The sequence below is a fragment of the Staurois parvus genome, unplaced genomic scaffold, assembly GCF_062004578.1.
Source record: "Staurois parvus isolate SC_StPar_1 unplaced genomic scaffold, SC_StPar_1.0 ptg000231l, whole genome shotgun sequence".
NCBI lineage: Eukaryota > Metazoa > Chordata > Amphibia > Anura > Ranidae > Staurois > Staurois parvus.
The window spans coordinates 1,883,008-1,903,480 of NW_028318027.1; the positions used below are offsets into that span (position 1 = coordinate 1,883,008).

A 20,473-nucleotide genomic window follows, 5' to 3' on the forward strand; every position below is an offset into this window, starting at 1 on the left:
AACAATTTAGGTAAAATGTAACAATACAATAGAGATTGTGATATTTAATAAAATATGCTTTAGTTTTTCTTCATTCTATGACAATGACTATGTAGTTGCAGAATAAAGAGAGAAATGTTACCCCCCAGGACAGAACTGATCATCTCAATGGTGATGGGCTTGTGAATTGATATGTTAAAGAGGAGGTAGAACACCTGGCTGAGGTGTGACTGCCGATACTGCTTGCATCACAATGGCCATTTTTATGGGAGCCACCCTCCATTGTTGGGACTAGGGGTGTCCCACTGTGGACCTCTGGGAATGCCAAATTTGCAGGATTATCTCAGCATAGGAAGGGACACAACTGCTTACATTAGCAACTGCTACAAGAGTTGCCATAAACACCAACAACCCAACTATTATCAGATCAAATGTGCTGTGCTAGCCCTGTAACATCTCAATGAATCCAGGGATGCACATAATCAATTCATGAAAATGACAAATACATTTGTATTAAACCATATAAATGATACTTAAATAATTAATTGCATATCCTTGTGGGGGTGGAGAAACACGAATACCAGCTGCGATTTTTGGCTGGATTCCTGGAAGTGGATCATTTGCACTAAGTCACTTCTTTTGCACTGAGCAGTTATATTTTATTGATCACAAGGATATGTAATGGTTTAACTAAAAGTATGATTTATAGGAATTGATGAGAATTTGTCACTTTCACGAATTGATTATATTTTTCACTGCTGATGAGTGAATCTTGATGGAAAATGATGGGTGAATCCTCTTTGAATTTAAATGCAATGGACAAATCTTAATTTAGTTGAAATCTAGTATGTTGTATGTAGATGACGGTTAAATATTGTTTACCTTTCTCAAATAAGATTCATCCATCTGCTGCATTTTTCCAAGAGAATGAATCCCCTGTTAGTGGCATAAAATACAGATGAATGAATGTCCAGCAAACCTTTGCAGTAAATCCTTTATAAATAGCTACAGATTTGGTTTTGTTATAATGCAATATTTGTAAACATGTTAAAGAGAAGTTTAAATGAAGCAAAAAAAATTGACATCAAACTTAATTCAGTCTTTTTTTGTTTACAAAAGTTTTTATTAAAAGATGGGACTACAAAAACTGCACATCATACATGAGATAGAATGAACAGCAAGAAAAATGTACATAAATAATTTTACAATGAAATAAAGATAATCACAAAAAATGAAAGATCAAATACATGAGAGAGGAAGTCATCATTGTAGGCAGATTAACCACATAACTGACAAGAGTCAAAGACAAATAATGGTACAGCAGAGATTTAATCTATCATTAAGTGCCAATGCACCATCCAACCATCCCATTTTCTGTTGAACGAATGCATCCTGTCCAGTAATGTGTACTGAATACATTCCATGAGCATGACCATATCAACTACCCACAATACAGAGGCAGAGGGACTACTGGGGACTTCCAATGGAGAGCAATGGCCCATAGGGTGGAAATGCAAATAATATGGATAAGTCTATTATTATACAATATTTATATAGCGCCAACGGTTTGCTCAACGCTGTACATTATAATGGGAGACAGTACACGAGACAGTACAGTAACAATACACGAGGGATTCGAGGGCTCTGCTCCTTGGAGCTTGCAATCTAGGAGGGAGGTTATAGTGGTACCGGAGGAAATAGCTGTGGGGGATAGAGTGGTAGGAAGAGTGGAGGAGATTGGCAATTAGCTGAGGGCAGGGTAGGCTTCCCTGAAGAGATGGGTTTTCAGGGTGCGCCTAAACGTGAGGAGGGTATGCAACAGTCTGATGGATTGGGGTAGTGAGTTCCAGAGGATGGGGGAAGCCCTGGAGACGGGCATGGGAGGAGGAGACCAGGGAACTCGAGAGTAGGAGGTCTTATGGGGAGCGGAGAGTACGTTTTGAGTGGTAAATGGATACCAGGTCGGTGATGTAGTTTGGGGCAGTGCTATGAACAGCTTTGTACATCAAGGTTAGTAATTTGAATTTAATGCCTTGGGCAATCGGAAGCCAGTGGAGGGATTGGCAGAGGAGGGTGGCGGATACAGAGCAGTTGGTGAGGTGGATGAGTCTGGCTGCAGAATTCAGCATAGACTGAAGCGGGGAAAGCCTGTGGTGAGGTAAGCCAGTGAGGAGGGAGTTACAGTAGTCAAGTAATGATATAATAAGGGAGTGAATGAGTTGCTTAGTAGTTTCCGGGGTAGGAACGGATGTGTTTTGGAGATGTTGCGGAGGTGGAGTCTACATGAATGCCAGTGATTGGACCTGGGGCTGTAAAGACAGATTGGAGTCTAGGATGACATCTAGTACTCTGGCTTGCGGGGTGGGGCATATGGTGGCGTGATGGAGAAGTCGGGGTGGGGGGGGCGCAGGCTGGGGAGAAAAAAAAACAAAACTAGGAGCTCGGTTTTGGAAAGGTTTAATTTGAGGAAGTGGAGTGACATTCAATCCAATATGTCGATCAGAAGGCTAGTGATTCAGGCGGAGACTGAAGGGGTGAGGAAAGGGGTAGAGCTTTGCATGTCATCGGCAAAGAGATGGTAGTTGAAGCCGTGGGAGTGTATCAGTTGGCCAAGGGAGGAGGTGTAGATGGAGAAGAGAAGGGGCCCGAGGACAGAACCTTGAGGGACCCCAACAGAGAGGGGGAGTCAGGGGGAGTTGGTAGCGTTATAGGTAACACTGAAGGAGCACTGTGATAGATAGGAAGAGAACAGAGTCTGAGGCCAAGAAAGTATAGTTTTGAGGAGGAGGGGGTGGTCAACCATGTCAAAAGCCGCAGAGAGGTCAAGGAATAGGAGCACTGACTAGTGGCCATTAGCTTTGGCGGTTAGCAGGTCATTGGAGAGTTTGAGTAGGGCGGTTTCGGTGGAATGTAGGGGACGAAAGCCAGACTGTAGGGGATCAAGGAAGTTGTTGTCGGTGAGGTGGGAACTCAGGCGATTATAGACTAAGCGCTCAAAGAGTTTGGATGTAAATGGCAGCAGGGAGATGGGTCTGAGGTTGTTCGGGTTGGTGGGATCCAGGGAGGGTTTTTTAAGTATGAGAGTGATGTGCGCATGCTTCAGAGGGGAGGGGAATGCGCCAGTAGAGAGGGAGAGATTAAAGATGTGAGTGAGGGAGCATAGGATGGAGATCGTAGGAGTTGTGTAGGGACAGAGTCAAGGGGGCAGGTGGTAAAGCGAGCTTCAGAAGACCTTAGCAACCTCTTCAGTGGTAGCAGGGTCGAAGGAGTGGAGTGTTGAGGGGGTTTTAGTGTGAGGAATGTTGGGCGGGGTGGAGGTCTGGACAGTGGCGAGGTTGAAGGAGAGGAGTGTTGAGGGGGGTTTTTGTGTGGGGGTGCTAGGTGGGGCGGACGTCTGAGCAGTGACAATGTCCCTATGATTTGCATCGATCTTGCTTTGGAAGTGGTTAGCAATCTCGTGGGCGGTGAGTGAGGTACTGGGTGGAGGTGGGGGCGGAGAGAGTAGAGTTAAAACTAAAGAGCCAGCGAGGACTGGAGGAGAGGGTATTGATGAGGGTTACAAAGTAGGCTTGCTTGGTGGCGTGGAGGGAGGAAGTGTAGGTGAGGAAGGCGGATTTATATCAGGTGAACGCTTGTTGGGATCTGGTTTTGCGCCATAGTCGCTCCAGTGCAAGACTGCGTCGCTTGAGGTTTTTGGTATGGTCATTCTGCCAGGGTTAAAACGGTCGGGGTGTAATGTTTGCTGGAATCCTCCTCATACACTGGACATAAGGATTTCCCATTCTTTACCTTTGTAGTAGGTCATGATGATTAAAGACAGGTGAGACAGGCCAAGGGGGGGAAAAAAAAAAAACCTCAAAATATGTCTATTGATTGACGAGTATCATCATAAATTAAAATACATTGATAAAACAATTGATATACATGCAAAGTTATTTAACAATCATCCTAAATTTGTTCAATTTGAATGTGATCTTAAAAACACACATAGAACATACCAAAGAAATTTTAATTGGTAAGGAGAGAAGTTCGTAGGGATAAATTAGCATTTGGTGAACAAAAAGCTTATAAATGTCATTTAAATTCTAGGATTGGTAGAAAGAAAATCATGTATAGAAATTTTGATGATGCACACTCCTAATTTTTCCAACCTTTCACAAAATTCAATGGAGGCCAAGAGGAGTTAAACAGGTTTAAAAAAAAAAATCCCATAAAAAGGGAAAAAAGAAGTCCCCCTGGCGATGGGCTGGTCAAACAATCATTTAAGAAAAATGCACTACTGATCAAGCACCTTTTAATGTTCCAAATAGGGACCTAACCGGATCAGGTGGTAATTTAAGTGGTGAGGATTGCATTGCTACTCCATCTACTGTACATGCACTCAAAATACCTCACATTCAGCCCCACGTAGTCCAGGAAATATTTCATATACAACCAAGGAAGGTTTTTTTAGAACCAAACCACAATTATTTCAAATTCCAACATAGGTCACAGAAATTGATTGCTGATGAATCCAGCATACCTAGTAAGGACAATGAAATGAGCATCAATCTTACAAGTTATAGTTTATCTGAACATAAAATTAGTATCCTTAACAAGGGTCTTGGCTTCTGTCCTAACACCAACATGGACAAATTTGAAGCCTAAAAAACACACCATACAACTGTTTGCGAGGAAGTTAATTCTAAAAACCATGTATACTAAAAACAAAACTAATCAATCTTTAGACACTCCAGATTTACAGGATGATGCCTATACCACACTTTTATCACTGCTATTCTGCCTAGCCATGCGAGGGGAAGGGAAGACCATTTGGTCAGAAGAGCAGAAAGATGGTTTAGCACTGGAAGATAGTTAGCTGCGTAAAGGTCTGATAACTTAGGAGTCAGTTTGATTCCTAAGAAAGGGATATGACACTGTGACCATGGGAATGGTAAAATCTGCTTCAGATGCATCAGCTCTATAGGGGGGAGAGAAATGTTGAGTGCTGTTGATTTATTGTGGTTTATTATTAGACCAGAGAGCGAACCAAACGCCTCGAGAAGCCGTAGTAGGGAAGGAGAGGAAGTCAATGGGGATGTGAGAAAGAGCAAGACGTCATCCGCAAAGAGACATAACTTATGATGTGTGCCCCCTATCTCGAGTCCCCTGACATCCGGGTTAGCTCTGATTAAGAGGGCCAGAGACTCTATAGCCAGGGAAAAGATCAAGGGGGACAGAGGGCAGCCCTGTCTTGTGCCTCTAGAGATCGGAACTGAGCTGACCTGTGCCCCAGATACCTAATTCTGGCCGAGGGTTCTCGATACAGTGAGAAGATCCAGGTTAAAAAGTGTGGGCCAAAACCCCAACGGTGCAAAATATAGTTGAGGTATGGCCATGAGACTGTATCGAATGCTTTCCGGATATCTAAGGACAGGAAACAGGCGGGAATATTGCGAGACCTGGCTAAAATTTGCCAAAAGAGATGCACGTCTGATGTTATCTCCCGCTTGTCTAGTTGGGATAAAGCCCACTTGGTCGTTATGAATTAGAGAGCCAATACACAGGTTAAGACGTGAAGAGAGGATTTTTGCTAAAAGTTTGATATCAATGTTCAGGAGAGAGATTGGCCTATAATTGGCCCACTGCGTGTCATCAGAATTCGGCTTTGGGATCATTGAAATGTTCGCTTGCACTGTTTCATGGTTGAAGGTTTGGCCAGATAGTAAAGTGTTAAAAGCATTAGTGAGGATAGGTGTGAGGAGATGAGCAAATTTTTTATAGTAAGTGGCTGAGAAGCCATCTGGTCCTGGGCGTTTACGTAGTTTTAGACTTTTAATAGCATCTAAGGTTTCGGCTGGGGAGATGTCGCTAATTGGCACTCTGAGAGTTTCGGTAAAGAAATGGAAGTTAGAAGGGTATCAGCTTGTGTAGGGTCAAAAGGTGTGGAAGAAGAATAAAGCTGTGACAGGTGTTTATGGAAAGTCTGTAGAATGTGTTCTGGGTTACTAGTGAGGTTGCCAGAAGAGGTGCAAATTCGGATAGGTTTAGTGAGCTGGTCGAACCTGCGAAGTGAGAGAGCCAGGAATGTATTGGGTTTATTTGCCCTAATATAATATTTGTGCCTAGATCTACGGAGTGAGAGTTCCGCTTGATCTGTGAGAAAGAGATCTAGAACCAATCTAGATCGCTCCAGGGCCTCACGGTTGGCAGGCGTAGGAGCCGCCTGGAAGGCTTGATGAGAACAATCATAGGTTTGCTCCAGTGAGAGACGTTGTTGTCTTTTGGTTTTATTTAAGAAGGATACTTTGCTAATGCAAAACCCTCGCAATACCGGTTTGTGTGCTTCCCATAACAGGAGAGGGGAAATATCAGGTGATTGGTTAAGAGAGAAATAGTCTTTAAGGGCTGCTTCGATTTCTAGACAGTGAGCTGGATTTGCAAGCAGGTTATCGTTAATGATCCAAGAGGATTCAGCGGGGGATGGGGCTAACGAGGTCATAGTCGTGAATATGGTGCAATGGTCAGACCAAGGGATTGGAATTATTTCAGAAGTCAGGAGCCGGGGGGAAGAGGCGGTGGTAATGAAAATATGATCTATCCTGGAGAATGACTGGTGGGGGTGAGAATAGAAGGTGTATTGGCGTTTAGTCGGGTTGAGTTCCCGCCATGTATCTATCAAAGAATAACGTTGTAGTATGGCTTGGAAGGTTTGTTTAGAGGCAGGGACAGGGGATGGTTGAGGAGATTTGTCTAGAAAGGGATATATTACACTGTTAGAGTCTCCGCTAACAATTAAAGTTCTGCGCTTATGGTGGTCTATAACCGAGAGTATGTGGGAAGGGAATGGTAAAGGGTCTTGGTTTGAGGCATAGTATGCAACAATAGTGACATCTACATCTAGGAGTTGCCCTACTAACAGGAGGTAACGACCCTCCGGGTCTTTGATTTCGGTGCATAGGTGTTGTGCGATGGAAGGCAATCAGTACCCCCCTGCGTTTGGTGGTGGCAGAGGCTGTATAGACCTGAGGATATCGAGGGCCAAAAAACTTAGGGGTGGAGTTGGGAGTGAAGTGTGTTTCCTGTAGACAGACCACGTGAGCTTGAAGTGTAGCAAAGGTTCGGAAAGCCTTATTCCGTTTCTGTGGAATATTAAGGCCCTGTACATTCAGGGTAAGGATATTTAACGAGCCCATGGGGAAAGTGCATAGTGGTTTGGATAGCATGGCACTACCGCCCGGAATGGAGCCTGACGATTACTGTGGGGGATGAGAACGTTGCAGAGTATGTTGCACAAAGTCATGGAGTCATGTTGGGGGGAGGGAGGAGGGGTACGGTATGAGAGAGGTAACATGAAAGAAGGGGTGTAGGAGGCCATTTAAGGCCTAAAAGGTGGGTTCCCAAGGACACCCTGGATCAGGGTGGGCTAGGGAGCAATAGTAGCCCAAGTGTTATTAAATAACCAATAACACAGGGACTAGGGTGGAGTGTGCAGGTACGCGGACCGTGAGGATGACAGCAATGTGATTAATAAATGGTGGCGAGGTCCCGGTAGAAAAAACAGGTATATATAAAAAAAAAAAACATCCGAGAAAATCAGGGTGTCCCAGACTCAGACGGCACTAGCAGTACTAGTGAGACATCTTGGGTGTAGGGGTGTGGCATCGCATGCTGCCAAAGCCTAGGCTCCCAAATATAAACTAAAATGAAGCCCAGGAGGGGGGGTGCAGAACAATCCCCAGGTTGCGGGGCAACCAAAATTTAACAGTTAGAGGGAGAAAGGATATCAATGTTAGTCAAAAAAGTACACCGTTTGGTGTGTGTGGCAAAAAAAGGAAAAAAAAAGATAAGCGTGGGACATAGTTCAGTCCATGGTATCTTGCGAAGATAGGCCCGGAGACGAAAAACGCCCTCTTTTGTGGAGGCTGAGTTGACCTTCAGTTGTATGTGCGGGGAAGGACTTCCGCGGCGAGCAGGATGTGGACCTCCGCTTGGCGCTTTCTGAAGGCATCGCTGGGGGATGTAGTTGTAGGATCCGCAAGGTGTCTAAAAGGTCCTCTGGAGTCTTGAAGGTGTAATCTCGGGTCTGATATCGGAATCGCACTGCAAAGGGGAAGCTCCACCTATATGGTATAGCGTGTTGTTGAAGTACTTGTAGGTGAGGTTTCATAGCCCTGTGCTTGGAGATAGTTGTGGGGCTCAGATCCTGGAATAATTGGTAGGTATGACACTGGAACTGTACAGATTCTGCATTACGGGCAGCTTGTAGGAGTTGCTCCTTGGTACGGAAAAAGTGGAGCTTGGCTATAATGTTGAGTGGTGGACCGCCCGTGCGTCATGATGCTAACGCCCTGTGAACTCTATCCAATTCTAATCTTTCGATTGGGATAGCTGGGGCAAGCTCTTGGAACAGAGCTGTTACCGTTGATTGGACATCGACGATCGTTTCCGGAAGGCCACAGATACGTAAGTTTGAGCGCCGTGCTCGGTTTTCAAAGTCCTCCAGTCGTGTTAATAATGTTGCGTTTTCGTCACACAGGAGATCAAGGTCATCCGTATGTGTCTGAAGCAAGGTGTCAAGACCGTCTACTCTCTGTTCTAGGTCCACAGTGCGTTGTCCTAGTTCATGGATTTCCCTAGATAGCATGGCAGTGATGCGGTCCGAGGTTTGCTTCAAAGCTTTATGTAGCATTTTTTCAAAGCGTGACAATAGGTCAGGGGGTGTAAGGTCAGGCGTCAGGGCTTGTGCAGGGACATCAGTTTCAGTGTCAGACTCGCCCTCAGATGTGCAGGGATGGCTGGGCTGCGGATCCTGCAGGGCTGCATATGCCCCTGCTGCTTGCTTGCTTCCACGAGCTGGGGCGGTGGCCATCTTTGTGGAGGCCTTTGCCAGGGCCTCTTTGATTGTTTTGGTTGAAGGGGGGACCTGGTGCCGGGGTGCCCCCTTAACCATTTTGCTGCTTGTCAGGGGGGGGCTGTTATGCTGATCTCAGCCCCCCTGCTCTCTCTCCTCAGCCTCGGCGCTGTGTAGACAGCGGTGGGCGGGCCTGTGCACGGCTCACAATGGGGACAGAGTCCCCTGTCAGATTTCTCCGACCTGCTGCGGAGGATCCGCCGTAGACCAGGGTGGATCAGACCCTGGGAGGGTTGCCTCGGGGATCGGATCCCCCCAGGCTGTATTGCGGGCCAGGACCCGCTGCTCCTCGGCGCTGTCACCCGACGGGGAGATGGAGCCTCATCGGGACATGTCCGTCCCGCCGGCCGCGCATGCGCACTCCTATCAATGGTAATCACTCTTAAAAAAGACAAGATGGCAGCTATTTATTGACTGAAACTGAATTGCTTTAGTATAAAAGCAAAATCAGTGATAGATATTGTGGTGGAAAAAGTGATGACTTAGTGCTGAACTGCTAGTGTGACATGGCCCTAAAAGATTAAATTGTGAATTGAGAAAGGCACATACCTGGGGAAGTTGGCCATATGTGATGTTCTTTCTGATGCACCATCACTCACGATTATCCTTCATCCAATGTCTACCTCTGCATCATGTAAGGAGAACTCATCATACAATATGATCAGTGCCTATTCCATGTCGTCCTTCTGTGGCACTGGAGCCATCTCAGACTGAGATCCAGAAGTGTCTGTGGTCAAAAAGTAAGACAAGGACGTGTTAGTAACACTACGCTGTGAGGTGTTCAGGTGAGAAATGGAGATTACCTCAGATTGTACAGAACTGCTTTTGATGGGATCCTCATCTTCTTGTCCTGTGATTGCATCTGGGATTTCTTCCTTCCAGCTTTCTCTCATGTATTTCAGGATTTATGTAGATATACTTCTTTTAGAAAAGTCAATGGCCACAAGATCACCAAACATCCTTCTTATTCTGGATGAAATCTTTTTTTTCCATGCTTCAGGAGGATTGTCCATATGAAAATTGTTTTGCCAGTCAACAAAACCTTTATATCCTTCATCTTCAGGCATGGCCACCTGCCATGGATACTCCCCTAGGAGTATGGTTGGAGGTGGGTTGGTGGGAGTCCGCTGATAGGATCTTCCAGACTTTCAAGAGGTCGAAGCCTGCTTCAAGAGATTTAATTTTAAAGAACCTTCCTTGTTGTTTAACAATGACCTTTGTGGGGAAACCCCATTGGTAGACAATATCGTGGTTCCACAGAGCTTTTGTTATGGTGACAAGCTTCTTGCGGTTTAGAAGAGTGGCTTTAGATAGGTCTGCAAATAATTTTATATTTGCTTGGTCTGGCGGTAGTGATGTAATGTTTCTTGTGGTTATCATAATTTTTTCTTTCACATGGTAAAAGTGGATACGTGCCAGGATGTCCCTAGGTACTGTGGCCAGTAGGAACGATAGTTTTGGTAATCTGCGCACAGGACCTATAGCGAGCTCTACATCTGATAGGGAAGGAATGAGGTGTTTCATGTATTGTTGAAAATATGGTTCTATGGTGTCCAAATTGATGTTTTCTAGGATTGCGTGGAATTTGATGTTGTTCCGCCTAGAGCGGTCTTCAGGATCCGCTAGTTTGAGGTTAATCTGTTCTATGTCGGTGCCCTGGTCGGTGTATGCGTCTATTAGGTCGTTGTGAGCTGCGAACATTTCCCTCATTTTATTTTCAATATGGCGGATATGGTGGTCCTGTCGTTGTACCGCGGTTGAAATTTGCGATAGTGTCGTCGTCAGGTCATCATGTAATGTTTGTCACAGTGAGAGAAGCATACTGTTCATAGACAGTTCAGTGATAGGTTGGTCTGAAGCAGGAAAATTTTCTATTAAGGATGGAGTAGAAATAGCAGAATTGAGTGTAGAATAGGAAGGCTGAGTGACAGGAGGATTTTCTATGTCCAGCCTAGGTCTGGACTTAGCAGGGCTACTTGTGGTGGGAGACAGGGGCGGAGAGGACTCACCAGGGTCTCCAGGGTATAATGTTGCTTTGAGCCTGGGGTCTGTTGTGTGCACTGGTCTCCATTCTGTCTGTAAGGCATCTGTCTGTGAGAAGCCGGCACCATCTTGCCTGCAGGGGCTGAGAGCTGGGAAAAAGTTTGTCAGCTTTCCTGGCTTCCCTGGTGATCTGCGGCATCGGGGCATATTCCCTGGGGATCCAGTGGAGACCTGCGTCCCCTTATCAGCGTGGGGAGAGGTCAGTGCCGCTGCTGGGATTGGTGAGTGCCGGGTTATTGCTGGCGGGGATGCGGAGCTCTCTTCACGGAGCTGTAATCCCAGAGCCGGCCGCGCATGCGCCCCCAAAAATATGATAAACTTTGAGAACAATTCACATAGTGAGGTGAAAATGGTGAATTTAAAGAAAACCTTAAGATACTATTTACCCAGATATACTATATGATTATCATGGTTTACTCCAAGCAGGAGTTGCCTGGAAGCTACAATTTGCCTCAATGATGAATCCAATTCACCAAAAAGTAATTTGGTGGTTGACTTTCCAGTACACACAGTTACAAATGTTAAATCATGTGGCAAAGTGGTTGACATACCAGTATATACCTCTGTCAGTGCTAAACAGGTCCTTCTAAACCTGGCTGACAACACTGCTTAGCATTTCAGATGCAACAGAGGCAGTGTTGTCAGCTCAAAAAGTAATTTATGAACTCAAAGGATTTCTGGCAGGATCAATGGGCATTTTTCTGTACAGAGAAAATTCAAGAGCCCCACCCAGTGCACAGGAGGAGTAACTACTCATATATCTACAAGTTACATTCCCCCATGTACCAGGCAGGGGCCTTGTTCATCCACTGTGGATAGTCCAGACTTGTCATCTGAAAAATGTAAAGAAATATTGTTAGAGCAAAATATAGAAATGATCTGTGAAATGCAAACATGAACAGGGAATGTAACAGGACAAAATGCATGTGGTCAGTTCTGAATATCTATATAGAAAAACTGAGTATCCTGGAGTAATAAATGAAATCACCGGTTGTGGTTCAGTTAAAAAGGTTACAAAAATGTTTAAAAGGTTCCTCCAAGAGGTTATATGGCAGATTGTGGTTGTGTAAATTACAAAGTATCCCCAGAATAGACAAATCTAGTCAAAAAGACAAAATAAAAATGGATAGAGACCTACAGGAACGAAAAAGCAACCATCCTTCATTGATCTGACTGCTCTAGATTCATAAATAAAATGAATGACGAAGGCTCTCTCTAAATGTACTATAAATGGTCTTGGCAATGCCATAATAAAATAGTAACCATTTCAAATATTTTACAGCAAACTTCTAATATCATATCCAACAATAGTCCTGTTATTACCATTGTTAGCTAGAAGGACTTTAGTATCGGCCCCTTTGATTCAAGCTTCACTTTAAACTTCTGAACTACAAGGCCTAACCCAACCCCTTTGTGAGTTGCTAACAAGAGTCCTATCACGGACGTACCCCCCCCCCCTAACCATCTGAGATGAAAGTGAAGGACGCATAATGCAAGTATGTAGGTATAGACTGCACCCCTGCCATTCTTACAAAAATGTAGAGTTGGGATGAAAGGTTTAGTGTGTTACAACATTCTTGGTAGATCGGTAATACATTTTATAGAGATCTGCAGATCAGAAGAGGTACAGAGAGCCTCTAAAATAATATAATCCCTCTATAGGAAGATAAGGTGGCGGCTATTTATTGACTGAAACTGGATTGCTTTAGTATCAAAGCAAAATCAGTGATGGATATTGTGGTGGAAAAAGTGATGACTTAGTGCTGAACTGCTAGTGTGACATGGCCCTAAAAGATTAAATTGTGAATTGAGAAAGGTACATACCTGGGGAAGTTGGCCATATGTGATGTTCTTTCGGACGCACCATCACTCATGATTCTTCTTCATCCAATGTTTACCTCTGCACCAACAAATAAGGAGAACTCATCATCGAATATGATCAGTGCTTCTTCCATGTCATCCTTCTGGGGCAATGGAGTCATCTCAGACTGAGATACAGAAGTGTCTGTGGTCAAAAAGTAAGACAAGGACTTGTTAGTAACACTACGCTGTGAGGTGTTCAGGTGAGAAATGGAGGTTACCTCAGATTGTACAGAACGGCTTTTGATGGGATCCTCATCTTCTTGTCCTGTGATTGCATCTGGGATTTCTTCCTTCCAGCTTTCGTTCATGTATTTCAGGATTTCTGTAGATTTACTTCTTTTAGAAAAGTCAATGGCCAAAAGATCACCAAACATCCTTCTTATTCCAGTTGAAATCTTTCTCCATGCTTCAGGAGGATTGTCCATATGAAAATTGTTTTGCCAGTCAACAAAACCTCTATATCCTTCATCTTCAGGCATGGCCACCTGCCACGGATACAGTAGATGGTAACACCAAACGCCCACACATCAAGGCTGCCATCTACAACCAGTCCATCCGTAATGGTCATGTCACGTAGTTCTGGGGCCATGTAGGTTTTGCTACCACACCTGGATGTTATCACTGTCCCTCTGACCTTCGCAAGGCCAAAGTCTGTGATCTTGATGAAGTGACAGTCCTGGTCAAACACCAAAATGTTTTCTGGCTTCAAATCCATATGCACCAGTCCTTTCTCGGATATGAATTCGAGAGCATTGGAGATCTGAAGAGCACACCTCTTAACTGAGTCTTCTGGAATTCCCACCTAGGAAAACAAAATCAAAATATAATAGTTGTTAAATACAGTAAGATAGAATATAAAGAGTAATTCAGAATCAGTTAAAGTATAAGCATGGCCATCACTTTTGATCTAGTTTTAGACTAGAAGTGGAGTCTATTGCCGCTTGTGTTCCCCCAAAAGAGATTCTCTTTTTATAAATGTTTCGGTGATCTCCATCATTAAGACAAAGTGTTGAGAAATGCAAAACATTGGTTTTATCCCTCCCTTATCCAAAACTTTAAAAAAAAGAGCATACTGAAACCTTTATGTACTTACGTATGGTGTAATCATGGAGAAGAGATCACCAACAGGGGCTAGTTCCTGGGCAAACACAAAGTAGTCGATGGTGGTGAAGGCGATGCCATTACATCCAATGATATTGGGATGAGATGAAAGAAAGTATGAAACGCAGAACTCCTGGAGGAAAGACCGCTGGCTGGTTCTGTTTTTATCCATGGTCTTCAATGCCATTCTTTGACCTGTAAAAAAAAATAATTTACTTTGATTAAGAAATGGAAATTTTTAGCTGATTATTTTTTCTATCCACTTGAAAATCTCAATCTTCGAGCAACAGGTTTTATTAAAATGTTTGAGAATGTATTATGCTTCATTCATAGCTAAATTTCAGCCATCAATCAGCTGTACAAGAACCTTTCCTGGGCTGAAATGTCCTACTCTGATTTCACTGAACACAGCGATAGTCTCTCATTGTGCATCAGAAGCTTCAGCAAGTCAGACAAACCCCATCTCGTTTCCTGGCTGGAGGACGCCCAGCATTGGTAGTAGAGATGAGCGAATTATTCAAAAATTTGATTCGGCTGATTCGCCGAATTTGCGGAAGAAATTCGATTTGATGCGAATTTATTCGCTGCGAATTTAACTTATTAAAAGGGTTTCTAGGCTTCAGAGAGCCTTTATATTAGTGCAGAACACTGTACCTTTAATTTAAATGCCCTTGGAGTCTGCTGGGGAAGAGAAATAATACTGTCAGTCAGTATGACATGCAGATGAGTGCCGTCGATCTTAGAATCACCGCACACTTCACTCATTTGGGCAGTCATGGGGCACGACGAAGAAGAAGAAGAAGAATGAAAAGAAGAATGAAAAGAAGAAGAAGAAGAATGAAAAGAAGAAGAAGAAGAATGAAAAGAAGAATGAAAAGAAGAAGAAGAAGAATGAAAAGAAGAAGAAGAAGAATGAAAAGAAGAATGAAAAGAAGAATGAGAAGAATGAAAAGAAGAATGAAAAGAAGAAGTTTGAAAAGAAGAAGAAGAAGAATGAAAAGAAGAATGAAAAGAAGAATGAAAAGAAGAAGAAGAAGAATGAAAAGAAGAAGAAGAGGAATGAAAAGAAGAAGAAGAAGAAGAATGAAAAGAAGAATGAGAAGAAGAATGAAAAGAAGAATGAAAAGAAGAATGAGAAGAATGAAAAGAAGAAGAAGAAGAATGAGAAGAAGAAAATGAAAAGAAGAATGAAAAGAAGAAGAAGAAGAATGAAAAGAAGAAGAAGAAGAATGAAAAGAAGAATGACAGGGAGAAGAATGAAAAGAAGAATGAAAAGAAGAATGAGAAGAATGAAAAGAAGAATGAAAAGAAGAAGAAGAAGAATGAAAAGAAGAAGAAGAATGAAAAGAAGAAGAAGAAGAATGAAAAGAAGAATGAGAAGAACAATGAAAAGAAGAATGAAAAGAAGAATGAAAAGAAGAAGAAGAAGAATGAAAAGAAGAAGAAGAAGAAGAATGAAAAGAAGAATGAAAAGAAGAAGAAGAAAAATGAAAAGAAGAAGAAGAATGAAAAGAAGAAGAAGAATGAAAAGAAGAATGAAAAGAATGAAAAGAAGAAGAAGAAGAATGAAAAGAAGAAGAAGAATGAAAAGAAGAAGAATTCCAGTACAGCAAAAAGTGTATCTGCAGAGTGCTCCACTATTTCTGACAGTTCTCTGACAGTTCCTTCACATTTACAGCGGTTGAAACATTGTATCTATTTGTTTCCGAATAAAAACATCTGTATCCTAAATGGAAACAAATAGATACAATGTTTCAACCGCTGTAAATGTGAAGGAACTGTCAGAGAACTGTCAGAAATAGCAGAGCTCTCTGCAGGGACACTTTTTGCCGGCTGTAGAGGGGATGAAAATCGGCCGATCGGGAAAAATTCGATTCGCGCATCCGAAGTTTGCTAATATTCGGATTCGGTGCGAATCAAATTTTTCCTAATATTCAAAACGAATTCCACTTCGCCAAGTTCAATTCGCTCATCTCTAATTGTTAGCATCCTATCCTTCCCAGCCTGACTATTCCTGGCCTGCCCCTTTCATTCATTATATGTCTGTCCTTTTAATCATGGAGGCTCAGCATCACATGTGATCATTATCTAGGACAGTCTGCATGGAAATACAGTCCACTCCTCCAGACAGATATGTACCCATCAAGGCATTTTATTATTTGCATAACTGCTCCCAAGAATCAGCCCAAAGCTTATTTCCCTAAATCATTCTACCAACATGAAAAAATATTTAAACATGATATATTTATGGAGATTTAATAAATATAAAGTCTATAGTGTACAAATGTACAAACATATACATACATATTTGCAGAGGATACTGAAACGGTACTTAGAATAGTTCACTGACCTGTTATCTTGTCCTTTGCCAATAAAACTCTTCCATATCCACCTTCTCCAAGTTCCTTCATAATGGTGAAGTACTCCTGTAAGTCTACCTGCTTTATTTCTTGTAAATAGAAGGAGACCATTCTATTCAGAAATCCTTCAACACCATGAGTAATGGAGGCCATAGTGTCCTGGAGAGCGAAAAAAGAAAACGTTGAATTATTAAGAAGAAAACAAATTGTTTTAGAAAAACTATAGAAATGTTTCAAATATGAATACTATTACCCACATTGATATACTTACAGTTGTGTTCAAAATAATGGCAGTCGGACATCACTAACCGGATCAATCACTGTTTTTGGTGGAAATGATATTTCTACATGGCAAATAATTTCCTAGCAGGTGTAGTAGAGTAATAGAAATCCAACAGACCCAACAGTCATGACATGCATGCTGCTGATTCTGTGTCATTGAATCCCTCATTGAAAGGGGCGTGTTCAAAATAATAGCAGGGTGGAGTTCTATTAGTGAGGTCATTCATTCTTTGATAAACAGGTGGCAATTATTGGCCTTATTTAAGGAAGGAAGGCAGCAAATGTTGCACATGCTGGTTACAGTGCATTTCTCTCTGAAATTCTGAGGAAAATGGGTCGTTCCAGACATTATTCAGAAGAACAGCGTATCTTGATTAAAAAAAGTTGATTGAAGAGGGGAAAAAAGAAGTGCAGAAAATGATTGGATGCTCAGCTAAGATGATGGCAAATGCTTTAAAATGGCAACCAAAACCTGAAAGACGTGGAATAAAGCGAAAAACTACCATTGGAATGGATAGAAGAATAGCCAACATGGGGCAGACTCAGCCAACAATTAGCTCCAGGAAGATGAAAGAAGGTGTGACGTTCCCTGTGAGGACTGTTACAATTAGAAGACGCCTATGTGAAGCCAAGCTATCTGCAAGAAGTCCCCGCAAAGTCCCACTGTTGGGAAAAAGACGTGCTGAAGAGGTTACAATCTGCCAAAGAGCACATTGACCGGCCTAAAGAGAAATGGGGCAACATTTTGTGGACTGATGAAAGTAAGATTGTTCTTTTTGTTCTAGTGGCCGGAGACAGTTTGTCAGACGAACCCCAAACACTGAATTCAAGCCACAGTACACTGTGAAGACAGTGAAGCATGGTGGTGCAAGCATCATGATATGGGGATGTTTCTCATACTAAGGTGTTGGGCCTATTTATCGCATACCAGGGATCATGGATCAGTTTGAATACATCAGAATACTTGAAGAGGTCATGCTGCCTTATGCTGAAGAGGAAATGCCCTTGAAATGGATGTTCCAACAAGACAACGACCCCAAACACACCAGTAAACGTGCAACATCTTGGTTCCAGACCAACAAGATGGGCGTTATGGAGTGGCCAGCCCAATCCCCGGATCTTCATCCAATAGAAAACTTGTGGGGTGACATCAAAAATGCCGTTTCTGAGGCAAAACCAAGAAATAGAGAAGAACTGTGGAATGTGGTCCAATCATCCTGGGCTGGAATACCTGATCACAGGGGCCAGAAGTTGGGGGACTCCATGCAACACAGATGTACAGCAGTTCTCAGAAACAGTGCGACTACAACCAAATATTCATGAAGTCATTCAAAGGAAAGCAAAATCTTCAAACATTTCTCAGTTTATATAGTGAATGTTTGAGTTTGTAAAGAAGAATACAAACACTGCGATTTTTATGAACCGTCTAATATTCACTTTTCTTCAATTTTTTAAGAGGAACAACTCAAATTTGATGTATTTTTCTTCATGTTGTGATTTGGAATAGAATGTGTCGTGTTCCCAATGCATTTGTGTGGATGGAAATAAAAGCTATTAGAAGGATTTTCAGCTTTAGTCACTTTTTTCAACACACTGCTATTATTTTGAACACAACTGTATGTATATATATATATATATGAGATGCTCACTAAAGCTTCACATCTTATTGAATGGGGCTCGGGAATAAGGTTCAGTTACTAAAGTAAGAGTTTGAACACAACAATAGAAATTTATGGAGTATAGTTAAATGAGCTGAATATGGAAAGCCAGCAATCCTTATATAAGAAAATTATCAAGTAAGGTTATAACTTTATCAAGTGCAAAAACAAAATGGAAAAGCCAAGACATAGCAACACATAAATATATCCGATTGTAAGCTCGAAAGAGCAGGGCCCTCGATCCCCTCATGTTTTTCATTGTATTGGTATTGTTCTGTCACATGTTCTGTCCCCCTTTGTAATGTACAGCGCTGAGCGAACTATTGGCGCTTTATAAATACTGTATAATAATAATAATAGCTATAAGTGCAGTTGTGTGCGGGGGGAGAGGCTATCGGTAATTGGCGGTCAGAAGACTCATTTAACCCCCAAGTCTCCTTCAGGAAGAGAATGTAATAAACTTTGGTCAGCATTGATGGAAAGGTGTATCTGCTGCCAGAAGAGTTTTGGTGACCCTCATATTTCTGGCAGATACTTACATGAAAAGACTAAACATTCCATAAGAATAATCTACAGGAGATACTCTGCTCTCTTGTTGCCGACCAGCTATGCCAACTTTCCAGTTTTGGTTACATAAATTCAGGAGGATGAACACGGAGCTCAGTCAGTTAAAAAGCGTAATTTAATCAAAACTCTCAAGGAAAAAATAGAAAACGGTTGCCTCACTTTTTGTACTCAGAAGACAGCAGAGGTCATGCTAAAGGATATCAGAAGTAGGGGTGGACTGACCATTTTATAAACCCGGGCACTGCCCTAGGGCCTGGGGTCTGTAGGGGGCCCCATGAGATGCCCCTGGTACCTTTTTCATAGGCTTTTTTGAGTTTTGGCAAGGACACAGGGGCCCCATGATCCCCTATTGCCCGGGGGCCCCATGAGTTGTCAGTCCGCCCCTGATCAGAAGATATTAGTGGCATTTCCCTAAAACATTCTCTCCAAAACTGTGAAGTCCCAGAATGATCCACAATTACCATGAGTGATGTCATATCATCCAAACACTCAACTGTCACATCCCTTTTCAGGCATCTTAAAAACATTTTCAAGGCGTTTTCCTGCTAAATGTCACCTTTATGTTCTCAGGAAGATCTCATAGCATCAGACAGAAAGACATCATGAAGTGAATTTTCAGTGAGATTATGAAGTATAATGTTGTACTCCTGTTTTGGTGAGAGGTAGTATTTCATAGCAAAGAATTCAACATTGTTCAGTCAATTGTTTTTGTACAGATTGGAATATACTTGTAATAGGAGATTTAGAAAAAAAATTTACATTATTTGGCCACCTAAACATACGTTTGAAATTGTATTACATCACACAAATTACTGCCACAATGTTTATTATATCCTGTAATACGAACAACTTTTTCATCAGGCTGATTATGGGAAGCCTCCAATGGCTATCCTGTCTTCTGTATACATTGTATTACATATTATCCTGTCCTAAACCTCCACTCATTGCCCCTTTGTGTCAGTTTTCCATATATTTATTAAATATGCCTCATAAACCTCTGCAGGATTTTTAAAAAAATGTTCATTAAATAATAAAGATCCATTGATTGGTTAGATGAAAGTGACCTTACCTTAATGTGGTGAGGATTCCGCTGTGATGAAGTCGAATTAGTTTTCTTTGAGTATTGGGTTCCTCTGCAGATCAGCTCCAGACAACGTCACCAAATCTCCAGCTGGGCTGTAATAGATGAGTATACCGGTATCTCTGGAAGTGAAGTCATTGATCAGGGGAAGGAGAGGACCTCTTTATACAAGGGAGATGGGTGGGGAAGGCAGAGAATGAAGGCTTTCCATTGGCTGACTCCTAATGTAAATGTTGTGTAAATAACCCCGGATTGTTCTTGCTGATTTGCATATAAAAAGTGTGTCCTGAGAATAGGTGATAGGATTAAACATGATGAAACCCAAATACTTTGAAACTTTACAGAGTTTTAATATTAAACTTTTCAACATTGTAACTATAAAATGGGAAATTATTTTTGCTTTATAAGATTAATTTTTTTTTTACCTGATTCTAATTTAAATAAATAATACAAGAGGAAATAGTAACCAGCTCATTTATTGAAAACAAATGTACCCATTATTTGCTGGTTCTTTTATACATTATGCCTTATTTCTAGCACATTGCACACCAATGGGTTTAATAAAAAAAAAAACTAAACCTAAAAAAACTTTATTGCCAATAAAAAAAACAATGAATTTAAAATGAATTCAGCATAAAACTAGAGT

The 20,473-nt window shown here is 42.1% G+C and overlaps 1 protein-coding gene across 1 annotated transcript; it reads right to left on the reverse strand.

Annotated features, from left to right (window-relative positions):
* Positions 1–13,157: 13,157 nt before the first annotated feature.
* Positions 13,158–16,350, reverse strand: LOC149460397 (serine/threonine-protein kinase SBK1-like). The gene is made up of 3 exons (XM_089679760.1): positions 16,230–16,350; positions 13,872–14,074; positions 13,158–13,580 (listed from the first exon to the last, which is right to left on the reverse strand). Exons 1-3 carry the CDS (start codon positions 16,348–16,350, stop codon positions 13,158–13,160), a joined length of 747 nt encoding a protein of 248 aa, XP_089535886.1.
* Between the last annotated feature and the right edge of the window lie 4,123 nt (positions 16,351–20,473).

Excerpts from the sequence above, each read along its gene's own strand:
- LOC149460397 (XM_089679760.1), bottom strand. The coding sequence starts at position 16,350 with ATGGTCTCCTTCTATTTACAAGAAATAAAGCAGGTAGACTTACAGGAG. Across the intron at positions 14,075-16,229 it reads GGCAAAGGACAAGATAACAG|GTCAAAGAATGGCATTGAAG; the intron begins GTCAGTGAACTA and ends TTTTTTTTACAG. Across the intron at positions 13,581-13,871 it reads TCTCCATGATTACACCATAC|GTGGGAATTCCAGAAGACTC; the intron begins GTAAGTACATAA and ends TTGTTTTCCTAG.